Source organism: Pezoporus wallicus, unplaced genomic scaffold, assembly GCF_028554395.1.
Source record: "Pezoporus wallicus isolate ANWC-B61680 ecotype Strahan unplaced genomic scaffold, APGP_CSIRO_Pwel_v1 contig_9052, whole genome shotgun sequence".
NCBI classification, from domain to species: Eukaryota; Metazoa; Chordata; class Aves; order Psittaciformes; family Psittacidae; genus Pezoporus; species Pezoporus wallicus.
In genome coordinates, this window is record NW_026639751.1 from 157,523 (window position 1) to 178,010 (window position 20,488).

Genomic DNA, 20,488 nt, shown 5'->3' on the forward strand with positions numbered 1-20,488 from the left:
CATTTAAAGACCTATTACACGATTTTCCTACCGTTCTGGAGGATGGAGGCACACTAAGCAAAGGCTTTGGTCACACCGAATATGCGTGCTTTGCTTTACTACTGCGAGCAGCCGCTTTAAACCCCACTGGGGAAAAGGTCTGGGGGAAACCCCCTGGTAAATCTCAGTTCGCCCGAAGGCCGGGAAGGGGTCGGTCCCGCCTCCCCGCCACGCCCCGCCGAGTGGGGCGTGGCGGAGGCGGGACCGATCCCTTCCCGGCGCTCCGGGGATCGGCTGCTGAGCGCAAGTGGGAGCTGGAGCCGCAGTTGCTCGTGGGCAGGGAGCGTTCTGCCGCCGCTATGTCCCATTCGGTGGTCCTGCGCGGTCCTTCGCCGTGGGGTTTCCGCTTGGTGGGCGGTAAAGACTTCAGTGCTCCGTTGACCATCTCCAGGGTGAGCCAGGGCGCGGAGCGGGGTCGGCGGCAGGTGATGGGGAGCAGGGCTGCTGGTACGCGGGGCTAGCGGGCAGCATCGCTCGGGGGCTTTTTAAGCACCAGTTACTATCTATGGAGCGCTCCTCTCAACACAGAGCTGATAGCCTTCTCCATGCTTTGTTTTTTTTTTGGGGGGATGCTAAATTCATAAAGATAGGCTCCCAAAGTTTTCAGTTCTCAGTACTAAGAAGGGCTTGGATTTGTGCCCTGAACTGAGTTCATAGGCTGTTGGGGCTTTTTTTAGGCAGGCACAAGTAAAGTCAGCAAGAAGTTTCTCTGTGCAGGCTGCTGCATTATAGGGTCCCTGCGGGCTGGTAGTAATTACTGTGTAAGTGTGCTCGCACTTGTGTTTAACCTCACAAAGATGTATTTCTGGAAACTTCTTTCCTAAGACACGGCGGCTAGCTTGAGCTAGGCTTTGTGAGTAGATGGATGTGAAAACAAACTATCCCCCGTGCAGGAAAGAGCACGGCGACGGGGTGTGATGGGCTGGGTGATGGATGAGGTGCTGCGACCAAGCAGCACTGGTGCTTCCATCGCCGTCGGCTGGCTTGGGAAGGGGCTGGAGAGCCGAGGCTCCTGTCCTTACACAGCGCCTTGCGGTGGTGTGGTATAGCTGCGCTCTCCTGGGCAGCCGCTGCCGGAGCGCTTGAACGCGCCCTGAGAGCATTGAAAGGCTTTGAGAGGGGCTATAACTTAAAAACACTGTCATAACGCATCCAAGCTGTTTGCTGCCTGTTCGTTTATCTGCCAAAGCTGTGATGGAAAAGGGGAAATGCATTCCCTGAGCTTTAAAGAACTAATTATGGAAGAGAGCCTGTTTTAAAGAGGCTTGGTGTGGATTTGGGTCCCAGTGCACCTATTACATGGCTTTATGTCTCTGGTTTTACTTTGGACTCTCCCTTACCAAGTGTTCAGCGAGGGTTTCGTGGAGCAGCAGCGGGATATGGATGGAGAGGAGGAAAGACCAGGGCAGTGCAGGGAGCAAGGGCTGGCCGTGCTGCTGGGGTGCTGCGAGGGGAGGCACTTGGCTTCTGGGGCTCAGCCTGCGCCTTCTGGGCACAGGGATGTCCTGTTTCTCCCCCAGTAACGTGGGATATATTGCAACAAGACACAAAATCACCTCTCGGTGACTGTAAGAACGTTCCTTGTGCGGAAATGAACATCCCAGTTGAGCGGAGGGAGCCTCCTTTCCTCTTTGAAAGAAGCTCGGTTTAATATTAAACAAGAAAAAACAAAGTCTGCTTCTGCCTAGGCAGGTGCCTTGCCAAATTCCTCGTTTGATTCAGCAGACCTGGGAGGCATGAGGCTCATTCGCATCAGGCCAGGCTTGCTTTGGATCACAATGAGCAGCGCTCATGGGGTGTTATTTCATTTTACTTCTGCTCCCGCTGAAGAGAAGGGTGATGCTCCAATGTGTTGCTGCTAATGGATGCTCTGGGGGGTGATAAGCAACTTGCTGGGATGTAAATACAGGTGTAGGGTGCTCTGCTTGGTCTCCAGCCTCCTAATGCAAGGAGAGACCTCACTGGCTTTGTAAATGGCACCAGAAAATGTTAAAAGTGGGGAAGAATTGGCTTCTGCTGCAGCTCCTGGCTGTGGGGATGCAGGAGGGGGCTTTGCTTGGTCGTGGGTCCTTCTAGCCCTGCCTCTACAGAGGACAGAGCTGGTGTGGTGCCATAGACACTTCAATTCTGTCATTGCCTAGCCAGGAAATCTGTTCTATCCAGCTTGAACCCCAGGCTGGGCTGCTGCAGGAGGGAGGGAGGCTCTTGCAGCTTAATTGCTGAGGCTTTTGGCTGACTTGTGCTTCCTTCAAAGTGCTTTTTCTTTGTTTGGTTGGTTTGGTTTAATTGTTTTATATTAAAATGCCATTAAATTACAAACAGATTTTGAACAGCAGAAATTCTGCCGGGAGGCGGGACCGGGCTCTGGGATTCACACATCCATCTGTGTGCTGGGCTGGATGTGGCTTTGCTGTGCCCTACGTGTGTGCTTGAGGGAGGCTGTGAGCATCCTACCTGCACTGGTTACATTGGCAAGTCGTAGGTTGCAGTTGGGGATTGGAGGCATCCAAAAGCCACCCACATCCAGTGCTGGGTGCCAAAGGCTGGCGGCCTCCTTAGGAAACACCAATTCATCTGTGCTGGGGTTGGAGAAAAATACTTGGTTGCCAGCAAGTTGCTTTTCTCTACTCCTTACTCAGCTGCTACAGAAACAGTTTCTCCCCGGGCCTCCACTAGCTGTAGCAGTGCAGGGATGTGTTGCTGCCCCAGGAGCCGCAGCGAGGGATGCTCCCCAGTCTGCTGGGAGTACACCGAAGGGTGCAGCTTCTTCTCCAAAGCCTGTCTGATGTCATTGCTCCAGGTTAAGTGCAGGCAGAGCTCCTTAATGTTGTGTTTATGGGATGGGAAGTCCAAGTGTTGCTGTTAGAGGGGAAACAATGAAGCCATCGCTGGGAAAGGAGCTGCCAGATGAGGCTGAGCTGAGCAAGAGGTGCAGGGATTCAGCTGAGCACTGGGCAGGGAGAGGTCCCCAGGAGTGGTTTGTGATAGCATTATTAAAGGGGTAAACTTGAAAAACATGGATTTGGCAATAGGGCTTGACTTGTTTTCCAGGACTTGCTTTAGTCCCCTGCGTGGTCGCTGCACTTGTGCAGGTGGTGATGCTGAGCCCATCCCGTGCAGATGTTTCAAATACACTCATGAAATCAAGCAAAGATGGATTTCTCTTGGAAGCAGGTCTCTTTCCTCTGTGGTTTGATCAGTCTTGGCTACCAAGTGGTAAAGATCTGATTGCTCAAGTGGCTGGAAACAGCTGATGCTGAGCACTATCCTGGGGAGGCCACACTCGAGTTGAAGCATCAAGTTCTGTGCTATTAAAGATAAGGAAAGATAAATACAAATGCAGAAGGGAGTGTAAAGGGCATCTTTCTCATGTGGTCACACAAAGAGCTGGGTGTGCTGGCCAGCCTTCTGTTCCCTGCTTGTGTTTTTGGGGGACCCAGACAAGCAGGGCTGGACTTCGCTGGGGTGGTTTTGGGGGGACACAGCCTTGGGGTGCTGCAGCAGCCACAGGGATCATGCTGGTGCAGTGCTGGGAATGGAATTGTAGCCCCAGGCTGTGCTCTGGGGAAGAAACCAGGCTTGTTTTATACCCACAGTTAGAGTAAGCTAATGCCAGGTGTAGTACACTGTAATTAATGGTTCCTTCTCCTAATGATATTTATAGGGGAAGGGGAATGACTCAAAACATCTGCTGAGAGTTGGCCTTAATACCTTGGTAGAAAGTGGTTTTAAGACTTAATTAAGTTTCTGGGAGCTGACAGCTGCTTTTCCTTGGTTGAGCAGGTTAACAACTGGGTTCTGTGTTTGCCCTTCCTGGGAAAGGGGATTTACTGTGCCTCTTACTCCAGGTAGCAACAACATTGCCTTTGAGCAGCAGCCGCAGTGGAATAACTTACTCAGCTGCTCTCAGTGTTGTGCTGGTAACCATGTCAGCGAGTGCTGCCGCACTGTGTGGCATCACATTGATCTACCCCTTGCCTGGGATTAAAAGATAATCATTCATTAGTGTAACGAGAGGAGCTCAATGTGTTTAATCACTTGAACTCGTTCGTCCAGCTCTTAGGGCGGTCGATGCTGTCATCGACCCAACTCTGCCAGTGCTAAGCCAAGCACTTGCTGCTGTTAGAATCATAGATACATTGCTTGCTAAGGAGATAATTGACAAATGGGCTGATTCCAGTCTGGTTTCTACATCTTTAGGGCAGTTTTCCCTGTATCTGCTGCCTTCAGCATCACTTTACCCACTGGTCTCTAGCATTTTTCAGTCTTGGAGCTGTAACACAAGAAGGGCGAGAAATAATTGGTCTGCAATCCATTATCCAGGTATTGTTTGAGTTAAGGTTGACTTTTAAACTGAAGTAGCTGTTGTACTTGAGCAAGTATGTGTCCTGCTAAAGGTTAGGATACTCGAGAAGGAATTCTGCTGAGGGAGGAATTCCAGTACAAGTGGTCCTGTTGATTCTATCGGGGGTAACACCCGAGTGCATTGCTGTGATCCCGCTTGAACGCAGAGAGTTCCCACTTGGAATAGTCATTTCCATGAGGCGTGTTCTTGCGTGCTCCGGGGTGGGGATGGCAGAACACAGGGCTGGGCGGGTTTCCTTACCGCAGGAACTCCACATGTGGTGGTGAAAGCAGGAGCCAGGGATGCCACCAAAGGGAATGGGGCTTTTTGCTTTGCTTTCCATCAGGATTTTCTCCTCATTTTACATGTAACTTCTATGGATTTGATTATTAAATGGAAGCGATACACTTTGTGCCGAGCTCCCCAATGGACTCAAATATTTGTGTGGATGAACCCCAAAACTAGAAGCCCAGTGGATTTCTGCTGACCTTTGGTGGTTTTATTGCCTGTATAAACCCAAGTGCCGGTAGCTGTTTCTCAGTTGGTTGCATGTTAAAGCTTGTTAGCACATAATAGTTCAAGTTAGATGATTTTAAGTGGAAGGAAATAGTTTCTTTTCTGTTCTCCTTGTTCTCCCAGTGATTGCTTGTAAGGTCTCAAGTGAGGGATCTGGGTGGTTCCACTCGAAGCTGTAGCAGTACCCACCAGTTAATCTGAATTACAGGTGAGAACTAACAAAAGTATGCAGCAAACGGATTTGCTGCTGAAGTTATTCTCTCACTGGGGCTTTATTTAATAACTGAAAGAGAAGAATAAATGCTCGTGCTGGTTCAGGAGACAGTAATGGTAGAATATGCTGGAATGAAAGCCTAATGCTAATTACTGTAGTCAAGCACGCTGATAATCCAGAGTGGGAAAACAGGCGGAAAGAATGATTCATGTAGGTCCATTCAGGCAAGGGCTGACCTTGGGGCGAGTTGAGCAAAATAAACCCAGCACACCCTTGGGGCCTCTGCCAGGTTGAACAAAACAAAAGGAGCTCAGTGCGAGGGGTGCTTCTGAGCTGGGGATATCGGGGTTTGTGGGCTGACAGTGGTGATGTCAGTTCTCCGACTTCTTGAAGGTGAAAGGTTGCTGTTGGGACAGGTATTCAGGGTTGAAGTGGCTGTATCCCACTTGATGCAGGGATAAAAGAGAATAAAGCTGGATTGCATGCTCGCTGAAATGGCCCTGTTAGTGTGGGAAGCACACAAGGGGAAATATGTGGCATTATCCTTCCCTTTATTTTTGTTGCTGTATAGCACAATAGCTGGTGATTAATCCTGGTCCTACTTGGGGTAGATAAATCCTTTAATTTTAATACAAATATGCCATTATGGATTGCGTGGGATTAGTGTAGGCTATTGCAATTTCTTTTACTTTAGCTTGGGGGCAAAATGCATATCAGGAGTCATGCAGCAAATCCTAGAAGGCACAAGTCCTCTTGAATACTGTATTTGTAACCGACTCTGTTTGATTTGTGGGCTCTCAAAACGCAGCGACTGAGGGTTCTTGGATACCCAAACACTTACTGCAAATGTTTTTATTTTCTAAGTCATCTGTGACCGCAGGTGCTTGAGTGTGAAGGGAAGCAGCACATCTGGTGGTGCTGATAAAACCAGCTAGAGCAAACATGTTCACAGGAGATCCTCTGCTTGACTCGCCGTCAGCCAGATGTGTGCCCAAGGAAACCCCGGTACCCGGCCACAGCCTGTTAATGGAGTTGATCTGTGCAGAGCCATTAACACTGCACAGGCCCTAAGCCCTGGAAGATAAGGTTGGGTTACACAAAGACGTCAGCAAAGCCAAGATTCATTGGGTTACTTGGAGCCGTCGCACAAATGTCAAGCTGCAGTGTGGCATTCCAGTGGCTTTTACAGCCAGAGAGACCTGGGATAAACCTGGGTTTGTCACACAGGGAGCAGAGCTCTATTGGAAAGCAAAAAATAAAGAGAAACTTGCTGTGCAAGAGGATTTCAGCCCATAAATCTTCCAAGCATGGTAAAGATGCATCAAAGCTTGTGCCACACTCAATCGCTCTTGTCAGCCAGAGCAACTCAAATTCGCACCCATTAAGCCTTAAGTAGTTTTACACCTTGTGAGGACTGATAGCAGATTACGTGTGAATGACATGTTACAGTTCCAAGCCTCAGAAAGCAAAATATACCCCGTTAAAGCAGATTATTTCAGGTAATTAGTCTTAATTATCAGCTATGGGCAATGTGCAGCGGAAAGAGGATCTGGTTTTGAACTGACTGTGCAGTAACAGGCACCATGGAGCAGATGCTCAGCTGGAGATTGGGTCAATCACCATAAGCCACTTCCCAGAAGCCTTTAGGACATGTAAAGCTTGTGGTACACAGAAGCTCCTGCTCCAAGTGCCACAGGAGTTCTGGGTACCATTGGGGTGAGCATGGCAAGCTTCTGACAAAACAAGCCGGATGTGAGTGTCTCAATGACCTCTGTCTTTCTCAGTCAGCATTTTTGGGTCTGTACTCGAGTTGTGGGGCTGCTTGCTCTAAAACTCATGTCTGATTTCAGTGATTCTCTGCCTTTTCCTTGTACAGAGACCTCAGCCTTTGAGCTGGATTAGGATCTGTGCTATGAACCTGATTCTAAATTTGGATTTGAATCCAGTAGTACTTGGATTCAAAAGGATTTTCAAGTTCTTGCCCTTTATAACACTTGTACTCTGGTTCTTTCCTTTTTATGCCCTGAACTTTCTTGTTTCCTTCAGCAGTTAAATGAATTAAAGTGGCACAAGCCATGCTCTTCATTGAGCATACCTACATAATGGCTTGATGCACTGGATGTTATATGAGCAATTAGAAAGATGCAAATAGATTGGTGAGGGATGTGTCAGTTCAATGCAGGGTGCTTGGAAGTGCTGAAGAGAATCCCTGGACAGAATGCTTAAAGGATTTGGGGAATTTATCTTCATTAGTTAGTCATTTTGCTCTGGGTTCTTCCTGGTTTAAAGGCTACTGCTACCGTAAGCTCATCTGCTGCCCCATAGCGTGTTTCCTGACAGCAGAACAGGCTGCCTTTGTTTTGAAGCTGAGAATTCTGTCACCCTATCTTGAAAGCCTCTCGAAGACTTTAATCAGAGCCTTTTGATCATGCTTGCAGAACAGAAAATTCCCCCACGTTTGGCCTGTAACAAATCGCCATTGACTTAAGAGAAGAGTGGTGTGGTCTGTGTAGGCTTCTCCTATGGGATTGCATGTTTTAACCCATGAAATCCTGGGGAGATGGCTTCATTAATTGATGGGATGCTTTGCCTTTTGGTGCAGTAGGGCTTCTTTTCAAAAGTGAAGGAGAGCTGGCAGAGAGAAAGCTGCCTTTGCTGTGTAGATTTGGCCTGAATGGGTACTTTTTGTTAAAGGGAGTAAAAACTACTAGGAGAATAAATACCAAGTTCTTCTTTCCAATGGCTGTGCCCAGACTATGCAGGTAGCAAGGAGGAACCGTGTCCCCCACCCTTGGGTCCTGACCCAGGAGATGTTAGAGGCAGGTTTCAGGGGAAAAGAGTTAAAAGGGGTTAAGTTAATAAAACAAATTAACCTTTCACTGAGGCTTTGATTGTTTCAGCTTATGGCGTTGGCCCAGCTCTAGAGCCTGAGCAAAGCTGCCCCTGAGCTGAGCCGTCCCTGCAGGGGCAGTGGGACACCCATAGAGGGGACTTTGCTCTGCAGGCCTGGCACGCTCCCATGGCTGCTCTCCAGGGGGGAAAGTGTAAGGCTGTGTGTGTTTGAAGAGTAAACTCCGCTTGGTGCAAGTAATCTTGCTTATTAAATGAGATTGCGCAGCTTCCAGCACCAACTGGCTTAGCACAACAGCTGCCTTAATGTGCTTTATTTTATTGGCCTGATGTCAGATGCTAGCACTCAGTAAATCCTAACGAGGCTCCAGTGGCCAGATAAGATAGCTGCTGCTGGCTTTGGGCTCTTTCCAGTCTGCTCCATAGCATCAGAGGAGGCACTTGGCTGCGGAGAGGGCTGCTTGAGGCTGGTCGCTGGAGGGAGAGCAGAGACTGGGTGGTAATCTTGGGTAAGGTGGTGGGGGAAATAACTGGAAAAACTTATTTAAAAGCAATTGGTTTGTGATGGTGTGGGTATAACTCACTGGTCACGTTCTCCTTTTACTGAGTCATCAGCTTGTGGGATTTTGATGCTACTGCCTGTGAGTCCCATTTCCCATCTTTATCCTCAGTGTGGAGGTGATGCTCTATAAAAAATCATGTCCTTGTCCTGGATTTGGAGACCCTGGGTTTGCAGAGGCTCTCTGCGTGGATCCGTGTGGAGCAAAGCACGTAGGAACCTTGCATGAGGACTCGGACACAGCCCTGACCCGTAACCAGGCTAGTAGGGCTTTCTGTGGCATGTTGGGTGTCACAGCACAGCTGTGAGTTAGGAGGACTTGAAGTATTCTAAACATTATTCACTGCAATACAAACTCTGGACCAGACAGACATTACGATACTAATTCTCAAGCTGCTGTGGCAGTGATGCTGTATCTCAAACTAATGAGTTCTTGGAGTGCAGTTCCATTGCAAGCCCTCAATCATCTCCATGGCTCACACAAATGGCTAATAGGAAGATACTGCCAAACTGATTTGAAATAAACCAGAATCTAAAAATAGGAAACAGCTAAGAGCCCCATTTATGAACAGCTTATTCTCCAAGGAAACTACAATCTGGTTAGGATCAGCACAAGGAGAACAATCCATTGGACATCTAGACAGCATCGAATAGACAAGAACAAAATGCAGCTGTCCTGGGTCAAACTGGAGGGCTGTTAGTCCAAAAGGCCACTGCAGCTGGGGATGCAGGGCAAACACCCAGGGAAGCGGATAACAAAAGGCAGCCATGTGGAGATGCTTCCGTGGAGGTGCTGCTTGAGCTTCTGGTTGACTTTCTGGTGGGTCTGGCAGCTTCTGTGGCTGTAGAAGGAGCTTAAGGCTCTGTGAATGCTGTGTCTTCTTATACAGGCTCAGGAAACCCAACAGGGCAAAATGAGCCTATCCTGGGTCGAAGTGTCCTGTGTCAGAGCCATACAGCCCGTGTGTGCTGTGTGCAGAAGGACCTCCCGTTGTTTGCTCTGAGTCACAGGGAGCCTGTGAGCTGGGAGGGAGTTGGCTTGGCAGGGTTTTAGTGCAAAACAGCCCAGCTGAAGCTATTGAAGAGCAAATGGCAAACACTGATTTACTCTGACAAAGCAACAAAAGGCTTAATTCAGTCTGCCAGCTCTGTTTAACTGTAAAGAGTGGTTTGGAGCGCCTCAAACACCTCTGGGTTCATGTTTCAGTGGTGTTGGTGGCTGTAGTCACATAGGAGCGGTGCAGCAGGCCTGAGTTATGCTGGGTGCTGCCTGCCTCTTGCTGGCTGTTCGACCAGCCTTGGTCCTGTGAGGAGCCCCAGTGTGATCCACAAAGGGCTTTGGTGGCAAGACCAGATCTTGGATAAACTCCCTGTGGAAACAACTGGGAAAAACAAATAGGGATGGAAACGGGGATATGTGCATCCTTCCTTTCTAGGAGACTGCCTATTTCCTGGTGGTTGGGGTGGGGGGGGTCATAGCCACCACTTGGTCTCATTTCTTAAAACCCATCCCTGGTTTATTAGTGTCTGCTTGCCACCATGCACTGCTGTAAGCTGCATCTAAGGGGAGGTAAAGGGCAGAACAGTGATGCTGTTGCCTGGATCTTCTGAGCAGGGTGTGATGGAGCAGAGACTTAAGGCTGGGGATTTTACCTGTGCCAATCAAGAGTAAATGGATTCAAAGCACCACCACACTCTAAATGCAGTGAGAAATGAATAACCAAAAGTCAGGCCCTACTTTCTCACTTGACAAGCCATGTGGTCGCCTAGCGCAGCGTTAGCAGATGCTCTGAATGACTGGAGAGGAAATTAGAGGGCAAGCACGTCGCTATGAAGTTTAAACAGACACATTTACCTGTCCTGTCCTGCCTGTGCCTCGCGTCATTTTATATTGCAGAAATTCAAACCACATTTGGGCTGATGTAAATGAAACGGTAATTTCTCAAGGAACTCTTTTATGGGCTGACCACAAACTGTACCTGGACCTGTCATTAGTTCCTCAGGAAAGAAGTTAGGAGTTTTATGAGGTTCTGGCATTGCTACAAAACCAGAGGGAAGGGGCTGTGGAGCCTTAATGAGCTGTGGGATACTCCATGCAGGGCTAGAAAGAGACAAGTCGTTTGAATGATGCTCAGGAAAAACTGATGTCAAATGTAACTTCTCCGCAGGAAGCAATTAGGGGACTGTGTGTGTCTTCTAAGTACACAGTTAGCCAAAGAGGAGGGGTCTGTGGGAGCTTTAGGGATTGCATCTCGCAGCGTGATTTCAGGCCTGCAAGCCAAAGGAGTGGAAAGCATCCCTCTGGAAAGAGGGTGCTGCCTTATGTCAAGCAAGAGGCAAATCTAAAGAGGACCAGGTTGACAGAAAGCTCTTCCTTAAGCGGGCACTGTTGTAGGAGATTGGCCCCCAGAGAACTGGGGCTAGCTCGCAATGCCTGGCTCTGACGTCCAACTTCTGGTAGATGCCATTGGTATGGGCAAAACACGTTTTCTCCATAAATAACTATTCCTTTATCTGCTGCTTATTGCAAGAAACCGGGCTTTTTGTAAAGCCGAGCATTCTTTGAAGTGCCACTTTTGTTTCTCCCTGCCTAGATCAACCCTGGCAGCAAAGCAGCCATGGCAAACCTGTGCCCGGGAGACATCATTCTGGCAATTAACGGGGAGAGCACGGAGCACATGACGCATCTAGAGGCACAGAACAAGATCAAAGCATGCGTGGACCAGCTCCTGCTCTCCGTGAACAGGTAGGTCCTCTTCTGCTTGAGCTGCTCTTGTGCCAGCCTTGCTGGGCTCTTCACAGCAGGCCCTGGGGCAGATGTGCCCTTAGGCTCAGCTCTGGTGCATCCTCATGGTCTGTGTAGGTGTTCTGCAGTTTAAAACACAGCATTATTTGCAAAAGGCCACTGATAGAAGAAATGGGTTTGGTTCATTTACACGTGTGGGTTATGATTTATACATTAAAGGCTCGTCCAGGCTGTGAGCTGGGTCAGGTCCTTCAACCCAGTGGAGGCTTTATCGACTCAAGCATCACACTGGGATCAAATCTCCTTTGGGCAGAGCCTCACACTTCATTAATACCCACCTGTTATTTTCCTAAGCATCTATTCAATAAATACACATCTGAAGGTCCTGCAAATCCCCTTTTTTAGAGTATTTCAAAGCACAGTGAAAGCTTGGAGTTGTTTTTTGGTATTAATCCTGTAGCTGGAAGTTCCCAATACAAATCACAAATGATCCAGGCAGAATGAGAGCTCCTTATAAGGCTCCCAAATGGCTAATGTTATCTGCGATAGGTTTAAATAAGTGTATACAAGTCCCCACTTCGGATTAAAAAGGCATTTCCTGCCATAAAGAGCTATCATTTACTGTTTATGCTTTCCTTGGAAAACACGTAGTTTGTGACTGGAAGCCTGGGCAGTGGGGAAAGCACAGCCGTAAATGGAGCAAAGCTTCTCTGGTTCCCCACAGTTCATCAGACAGCGGTGTCCGAGCGAAGGGGAATCCCATGAGCTCAGCCCATGCCATAGGGATGATGTGGCTTCAGCACTGGGAAACGAGCTAAAACAGAAACCCAAGGAAACCCTTCGCCCATGGGATTTCACCCAGCCAAGGAGGACGGGTGCTTTGCTTTCCATTGGGAGCAGCTCGGGGAGATTGGATGGCCTTGTACTCCAAACAGGAGCTGCAGGGGCAGGATGAGCGTTCCCCTCTGGGCTGTCCATGGGCTGGTGGAGCATTCCCGGGAAGAGGTGGAAATCCTCATGTTGTGATGGGAGCTGTTGCAGTGCTTTGGCAGCAGAACAACTTCATCAAGAGTTAGCTTTGAAAAGAGCTTTCACCTGCAGCATGGCAGCGTTTTATTGTCATGTGTGAGGGTTCCTGCAGCGTGACCCCAGGAGCTGAATTCCCACTTTTTCACCTCATTTTAGCCACTGGTACCAGTTGGTATCTGTTTCTCAGCTGAGATCAGACCTTGAGTACTCCTCCAGGGTACTGCTGGTGCCCACCCAGTCCCGTGGTTGGGAAGTGGTGCTTGAATCTTGCAGCCTGCTGGTGCCCTCTGGGCTCCTTCCATCCCATGCCCTTTCTCTGTGAACTCTTGACATTGTGTTACTGAGAGAGAACAAGATGGGCTTTGTTTTCCAGCTGTGGTCAGTAAGTGCCCTTTGACGAGGAAGGGAAATCAGAGTGGGGGAAGATGAGAAGGGAGAGTCAGTGTGGGGTCTGACAGGATGTCCAGTGTGACCCATCTGGGTTTTGGATTGAGGATGCAGAGAGCATTCAGTGTGATGGGAGGAGATACTGATTATCCTGCTTATGTGTCTGCTTCATTAAGACATTTGGGTGCACTGATGGGGAAACAAGAGCCAGGAGCAGTGACCATTTGTGGGCAGAATGAGACATTAGAGTGCAGAACTGTCCCATGCAGCACAGGCAAAGCCTCTTCTCTGTGCTTGAGAGGGAGCAATTGAAGTGGGATTTCTGCTGTGATGCAAACTTTGGCCACAGCCAGGCATAACTGGATGTCAGGACTGCAAATAGATCAGTGCATCTCACTGACCAGATGAACATGCAGCCAGGTAAGAGAAAACAGCATCAAACCCTATGTGAGGTTCCTAATGCTGGGCTCAGGGAAGCTCTGTATCTGATCTTCCACATCATCCTGGGGAGGCTGAGGGAGGCTGTGTCTGGAGGGCATCATCAGCAGCATAGACGCTGTGGTGAGAAGCTGGCAGAGCTTGGGCATTTTTTCTCCAGACCTCGGGTGGAAAAGCTGCTTTGTTTTCTAAGAGTAACACAGGCTTGATGAATCCCATCTGGATTCTCCACAGTGATGTGTGTTTGTGTGAACAAGGACTTGCACATTAAAATCAGTGATGTTCCTTGCAATCAAGCCTTTCTTATCCTGGAAGACAGTCAGTGCTCAGGCAAGTGCACGCAGCAAGTCTAAGGCACAGAGATAACCCCCTCAGCAACGTAGCTCATCCTCTTCCTGCTTATATATATTTATATTATTTACTTATATATAAAACTGTGTTTTCTTATCTCCTGCAAAGAAAGTCATCTCAGCCCCTTTGAACATTACCACCTCTCATGGTTATGCTGCAGCCCTGGTTATTAGGGAGGACTTGTTCCCTCAGATCAGGTTATGCCTCAGACAAAAGCAGCCCTAAGCTTGGATCAGGGCCGTGCTTTGCTTGAGGCCAGTGCTGAGTGCCTGAAGGACCTTGGGTGCTGGACAGGAGACCTTGTGGCATCAGCGATGCTGTTCCTGCTGCCGCACGCTGCTGGAAGGTCCTTGGCAGCGCTGCCCAGACCTGCCCGTCTGTGCTGGAGGGGGAAGGCGAGCCCGAGAGCTCCTTTGGAGCTGTTGCCTGCCAGCTGGGCGCACGCGGTGCTGCATCCTTCCTGAGGAGCTGGCCACAAGCCCGCACTGGGAAGGGGATGTTGCAGCTTCTCAGGTGCGCTGGGGGATGTGGCTCTCGTGTTCCCTGCAGCACAGGGTCCCTGCTGGTGTCTGGAGGCTGCCCCTGCTCTTGAGCTGTGATGAGGGTGGGAAAACACTGGCACAGGTTGCCCAGAGAAGTGGGGGATGCCCCATGCCTGGAGACATTCAGGACCAGGCTGGATGTGGTTCTGGGCAGCTGGATCTCATTGAAGGTGTCCCTGCTCATTGCAGGGGTTGGAACCGGATGAGCTTTGAAGGCCCCTTCCAACCCAAACCATTCTATGAGCCTTCTTTAAAAATCTCTTCTCTGTCCTTTATCAAGGGCTTTAAGTGCCCTTGGGGTGGTTGTCCCTTCTTCTTGACATCCCCATTCCCTAAAGCCTTTCTTGGATAGACCCCTGTCCCCCTGAAGTTAACAGGTGCTCTGTCCCCTGTTTTGTTGGGTCTTATGTTGCCCCAATATGTATGGGGCCGTTTCTGGGCAGCGATGCTGTGGAAAGCAAAGCAGCACAGGAGCCTCACTGTTCCGAAAGGGAGCAGAGCAGCTGTGGAAACCTCTTCCCAGCTCTGGATGCTGTTTTGCTCTGGGCAACCCTGGCAGGGCAAGGATGAGGGGCTGAGAAGGAAGCAAGTGGTGTGCATAGGCTGGGATAACCCAGATTCCATATGGATGGCAGTGGTGTGCAGCGTTGTGCTTGCAGTGCGGATCAGATTTGTTCTCACGTGCTCGAGCCTGAGTGACCAAACCCAAGTGCAGAACTGCAGTGAGATTTACAGCCACGAGCTGTGCCCTGCTGCAGGATGGATAACTGGATCCTGCTTCCCAGCGGATGAGCAGCATGAAGAGAGCCCTCATGGACCAGTGCACTGCTATGGTTCTGTTGAGTCTGCCTGGAGACTTGGTGTGAAGACTGTCTCTTTATTCCTGCTCTCTGTACAGAGATGGAGCTTCTCTGGGCGTTTCTATGGGAGAAAGCCCAGTACTGATCCTGCTGGACGTGGAGCCCCAGAAGTCCCTGGAAGCTCCTGCAGTTGATGTTCTTCCGAGCCCACCTCCCCCTGCTCGTGGAGGTGTTGTCGGGGTCTGTTTGCAGCGGATGGGAAGGATGACAGTGTGTGATGTTCTCGAGTTTCCAGTGAAAGCACAACTGAAAGAGTGAATCACAGCTTCCCCTCTGGAGCTCCTCGAGGAGCAATCGAGAGGAAAACCGGCAGCTTTCCAGAGCCTCGCTACACAGCCATGGTTTCAGCCGAGAGGAATGAAGGAGGAGAAATCCCACAGCTTCTCCTTCCCGTAGCCTGGATGAGCTGGGTCCGTAGGGGTGAAAACCCTGCATCAGGATATAGGGATGGATCCAGCACCTTATGGTTGTCACAGTGAGGTTCACAGTCCTGGGGAATTAGAAGCATCATCTGTACCTGCTTCTACACCAAGTTCAGCTCCTGGAAGACTGATGGCCATATCAGTGATAAAAATCAGTGTGACCTTAGGGATGTGCTACTGTGGGAGGCGAATGGTGTTCAGGAGATGGGCAGGAACCTGCAGTCAACCCCTTCCAGAAGGGACCATACAGATTGGGGTGGCTCTGGAGGCTTGCATGGCTGTCGCCTGCTCAGCCGGTCTGGCACCTTCCCAAGTGCTAAATGTTAGTTTATAAGGGGATGGAGAAATGAGAAATTCAGTAAGACCCGGGAATTGCTGGGACTGAAAAGCAGCTCTGCAAAGGGAGGGAACAAGACGTGCTGATGGTTACCAGGTGAAAAAACATTTTGGTAGATATATGTGAGCATGTGCAAGTAATCTTCTGAGGATGGTGTTGAGTCCCTTAGAAAACAAGTATCTGAAGGGGGCCTATAGGGATGCTGGGGAGGGACTCTTCATTAGGGACTGTAGTGACAGGACAAGGGGTAACGGGTTCAAACTGAAACAGGGGAAGTTTAGATTGGATCTAAGGAGGAAATTCTTTCCTGTGAGGGTGGTGAGGCACTGGAATGGGTTGCCCAGGGAGGTTGTGAATGCTCCATCCCTGGCGGTGTTCAAGGCCAGGCTGGACAAAGCCTTGGGTGATATGGTTTAGTGTGAGGTGTCCCTGCCCATGGCAGGGGGGTTGGAACTGGATGATCTTAAGGTGCTTTCCAACCCAAACTATTCTGTTCTAAGTGCTGGGATATGAGGTGTCTGCACCTTTATTTAGCTATGTCTTGTTCATGGGTCTGTTTCCCACAAGGCCCCATGGTGAAGGCCTGGTGCTACCCTAGGTCAAGTTGCTTAGGGTTGTCCTAGCAGTGTTAAAATAGAGCAGTGCTGTTAGTGCAGGGTAATGATTTCCACATAGCTGCCTTTAATCCCCTACAACGCAGCTGAAAGCACTTTTCCCGTTCTTGAGCCGTAAATTAAACAACTCGGAACATTTGAGGGCAGCATCTGATCTCTGACCCATTACACTGGGAAAGAGTGGTTATGTTTTTGCTGTTGCCCAAGCACAATATTGTGGCTGTTGGTAGCGTGACCCTGCTGCCAGGGTGGCTTGGGGTGGCCACCAGCAGTCCATTGTGCAGGAGCTGCCCATGGCATCGTGCTCTGTCAGAGCCATCTCCTAATCATTTCGGATTACCTGGCATTCTGCTGCTCCTGGGGTAAAGGAGTCTCCTTGTGTAAGCATGAATGCTCATCAAGCTTGTGACTCGTGTTCTGTTTGGTGAGCCCAGTGTTTCTTCCATTCTCTTTTGCCTTTAAAAGTGCTAAATAGAACCTAAATTGTGCTGTATCAGCTGAATTTCAGGGTGGTTGGAGTGGAAGCTGTGGCTGGGGTGAGCCTGGCTTTGTTCAGGCCATCCCTGTGAGCTGTATGAGGCTGTCTTGTTTATGCCAAGAACTTTTGGTCACTCTAAAGAATTGATGGTGAAGCCTGGAGTTGTTAAAAGCACTAATTATGAATGGATTTCAACATGCAAACCCAAGTCTGACCGTGCCTTTAAGTGTAAAGACACCTATAATGACTAGTTCAGGTGCTTTCTGGTACCTAAATCAGTGTGGCCTTTGTTGTTCAGGGGTATGGATAACTGTGAAACCCCAACTAGGAGGTGTTGGCAGTTGCAGTGACTGAATGCTGTAGCTTCATGCAAAGCATTTTACTGCTGTTGCTATTATCTTCTGCAATCAGAATCTCTTTCTGAATCTTGATTCTTATTTACTGGCAAACTGAAGTCTTCGGGGATCCTTCAAGCTGTGTTTGGCATGTGGGCACCAGAATGGAGAGAAGGGGAATGTCATAACTGCCCCATGTCAGCAGCAGCGTGAGTGTGCGTCAGGCTGTGACTCAATGCAGGGGTAGAAGCACGGAAATAATAATGATGGTCTCTGCCAATGTAATTAGGCACTTTCATTGTTCTGGGCCCCCAGATGAAATTCTTAATGTGGAAGTAATATACACAGCCCTGCGTCGTGGCAAAAAGCGAGTTGGGATTGCTCGGAATGCTGCCCTTCCTGGGAAGAACGATTTCCTTTGTCCCACCAAAAACAGTTGGAAAGACCCACCTAAAACCAAATAATGACAGTAAAGGTAATTTATCAGAACAGGACGTAGCTACGAGAAGAGTATGTTATGCCCTGTTGGAAAAGCTGTGATGGTAGTGCTAAGCAGTGGTTTGGAACGCGCAAAAAAGGCTTAAATCCTCAGGGAATGGATCTAAAGTGTGCTAAAGCCACTTTAGTGTCTTTGCTTTTGGTAGGTTTCGGATCAGACCCTGAATTTGGAGAGGTGGGTTTGTACGCTGACTGGTTTAAATGGAAAATCACCTCAAGAATTCTGGGTTAAACCCATGCTCCTTATGTTTCACACTTGGCCTCTGCAGATAATTAAACCAAAGCTGCATGTGGTATGTGCCGGGGCCAGAGTCTGATGGCAAAGGAAGTTTGGTCATGGCAAGTGATCTGTGCCCATTGGAACACAACCTGTTTTCATTAGGTGGTGTGGATTATGATGATGAACAGGATAGTTTGTGTTTGAAACCCTTATCTCCATGCAGTCTCCATCTCCCATCTCAACCTCTTAGCATCCAGAAAAGCCTGTGTGTGTGCCTGCACCCCTGCAGCTCCCTCCTGCTCCAAGTGCTGGAGATCACATTCCAGCCATGCCCCTGGATGCAGGGAAAAAATGATCGGGCACATGGAAACCCTTTGGAGAGTGGGAGGACTGAGATGCATTTGTGAATGGAAACTGTATTTTTAGGGCTTTTTAAATCTGGCACCTGTTGAAAGGGTCAGGATGATTCAGACAGGGCTGTGTAAGCCTTCTCCCTGAAAGGCATTGGTATAGTTGTAGTTTAGGATATAGACTTGCCAGGGATTGCAGATAGATAGCTAGATACACATAATCAAACCCTATTTCAGGATTCAGGGCCAGAATAAAGGGGCAAAGCCAGGACTATGCAGAACAAAACCACCACAAGCCTGTCTGCTGATTTCTTGGACTAAGTTTGTATCTTAAACTCTGCACTAAGTTAAAGCTCGTAGCTCAAGAAGGGGTTTGAGCTTCATGGGTTCAATAGCATGGATCTGGCATCTTCTCTATTTACTATTGTAACACTTCTGAGGATAACTTTAGGGAAACATGTACATGTAGTCATTCCCTGGCAGGCCTATATGCTATTGTGTATTTGGGGTTTGTGGTTTGTTTGGGGTTTTTGGTCTGGTTTCGGTTGGGTGGTTTTGTTTGTTTGTGTTTTCAGAAGCCTGGGTTTTGCTGTTTGAGGGGTTTTTTTGAGCTTGTGCGGGTTTTGTTTTGCTCTTTAAAGCGATTTTAATTGGAGTTTCCTTAATTTCCCATTGCAGAGCCGAAGGAAAGACCTGGTCACCCCCTGTTCTGGACGATGGCAAGGCTCAAGCGTACAGGATCAACATAGAGCCGGAACCACAGGTACGGCAGCAGCAGCCCTGCACTGGCTGGGAGAGGAGATCCATGTCTGGGGTCCAGAAAGCCCTCAGCTCTTTCTGTAATCCTTGGAATTTCTATGTGGGGTTTAAAGCATGATGTTCACTAGACATCTATCTCTGTGCAGGTCTTGCTGTGCTTTCCTTTCCTGTGGTGAACCAGATCCCTGAGTCAATCTGGCTTAAACCCAGCTCCATCACCGCCTTCTCCCCAAGCTAGGCTGTGTTGAATCAGCTTGCCAGTGGCACAAGGAGCCCAGGCAGTGCCATGAGGTGGGCAGGACCCAGCACAGACCCTTTCTCGAGGGCAGTGACCAACCTCATGGTCAGCATTGTGTTTGATGGAGCTGTTGGGAGCATTCCAAAGGGTGCTGCCCTGATGCCTGCCCTGCCTGGAGCAGAGCACAGCACACCTGGGGTCTGCTTGCACCTCCTTTGGCTGAGATGCCTCCATCTCTGCTGTTTCCAGCATCCACCGCACTCTCCTAATCCCATGATGCTGATTCACTTCACGTGGTGGTGTGGGGTTTTCTTTTTATCTGTCTCGTTATAGAACCCCAGACTGGTTTGTGTTCGAAGGGAGCTTAAAGCTTATCCAGTTCCAACCCCTGCGATGGGCAGGGACACCTTCCACTAGAGCAGCTTGCTCCAAGCCCCATCCAGCCTGGCCTTGAACACTACTAGGGATGTGGAGCATCCGTCTTTCTCTTCCTTCTCTCTGTTTTGCAGCTTGTCTCTTCCCTCTCTCTTCAGCTCTTTTCCCACCAGCATTCTGCTTGTCGCTTGCCCTGCCTTCCTGCCCCATGGTCTCCAGGGCAGCGCTGCCTTCAGCAGCATCCTGATCCTGGGAGGTGGATGGATCTGCACAAATCTCCATCTTCTGTACCTATCTCTTGACTAGCACCTTGTTAGTGAGGTCAAAGATGGCTTTTGTTCTCTTCCGGCTCCTTAAAGGGAAGAGGAATGGTGTTTTGCTCCTTTCTGCCTCTGAGCAACCCGACCTTAGGGTTTTAGATGTGTTGGTCCATGATACATGCTGAAAAGTATCTGTGGAATGAGGAGGAGACCAGGAGGAGTGTTCAGATGGTCTACTTCTCAAAGGTGGTTTGTCTTACGGGCTGTTTCATGAGTGGATTTCCTCCAGCATGTGCAGATGCTGCTGGATTAGCTCTGATGCTCCTATCTAGAGGTGGCTTTTGCAGTGTCCAGACAGGGGTCCCAAGATCCCTCCACAGCTCTCCCTTGGCTCAGTCCAGAAGGAATACAAGACCTGCAAGGGTGGAAAAGGGCAGGATGATGCTGTAAGGAGTGGTGTTGGCTTCATTTCCCTTTGGTGAGGCGTGAGCAGAGAGCGCCAGCAGCAGAATCTCCCCCAAGTAAGGAGGATGAGTGTGAGGTTCCCCAGACAAGGAGCAGACCTGCATAGTCCCGCCTGGAACCTGTTAACTGTAGCAGCCATGTGGATTATGGAAGTCTTTCACATTCCTATAGCGGGCAGAGGGGTTTTCAGCTGCCAGCCCTGCACAACAGCAGCACCAGCAAACCCACCCCGGGGTCACACACCAGCAGCTCGTGGGTCTT

At 49.3% G+C, this 20,488-nt stretch overlaps 1 protein-coding gene across 1 annotated transcript in view; it reads left to right on the forward strand.

Moving 5' to 3' along the window:
• Window positions 1–242: 242 nt before the first annotated feature.
• Window positions 243–20,488, forward strand: part of PDLIM4 (PDZ and LIM domain 4) — a 38,955-nt gene continuing 18,709 nt past the window's right edge. The window contains exons 1-3 of the mRNA XM_057415867.1: window positions 243–431; window positions 11,118–11,269; window positions 18,809–18,893. Of these exons, the coding sequence (XP_057271850.1) occupies window positions 339–431; window positions 11,118–11,269; window positions 18,809–18,893 (330 nt within the window). The 5' untranslated portion in view covers window positions 243–338. The remainder of the gene's footprint in view (window positions 432–11,117; window positions 11,270–18,808; window positions 18,894–20,488) is intronic.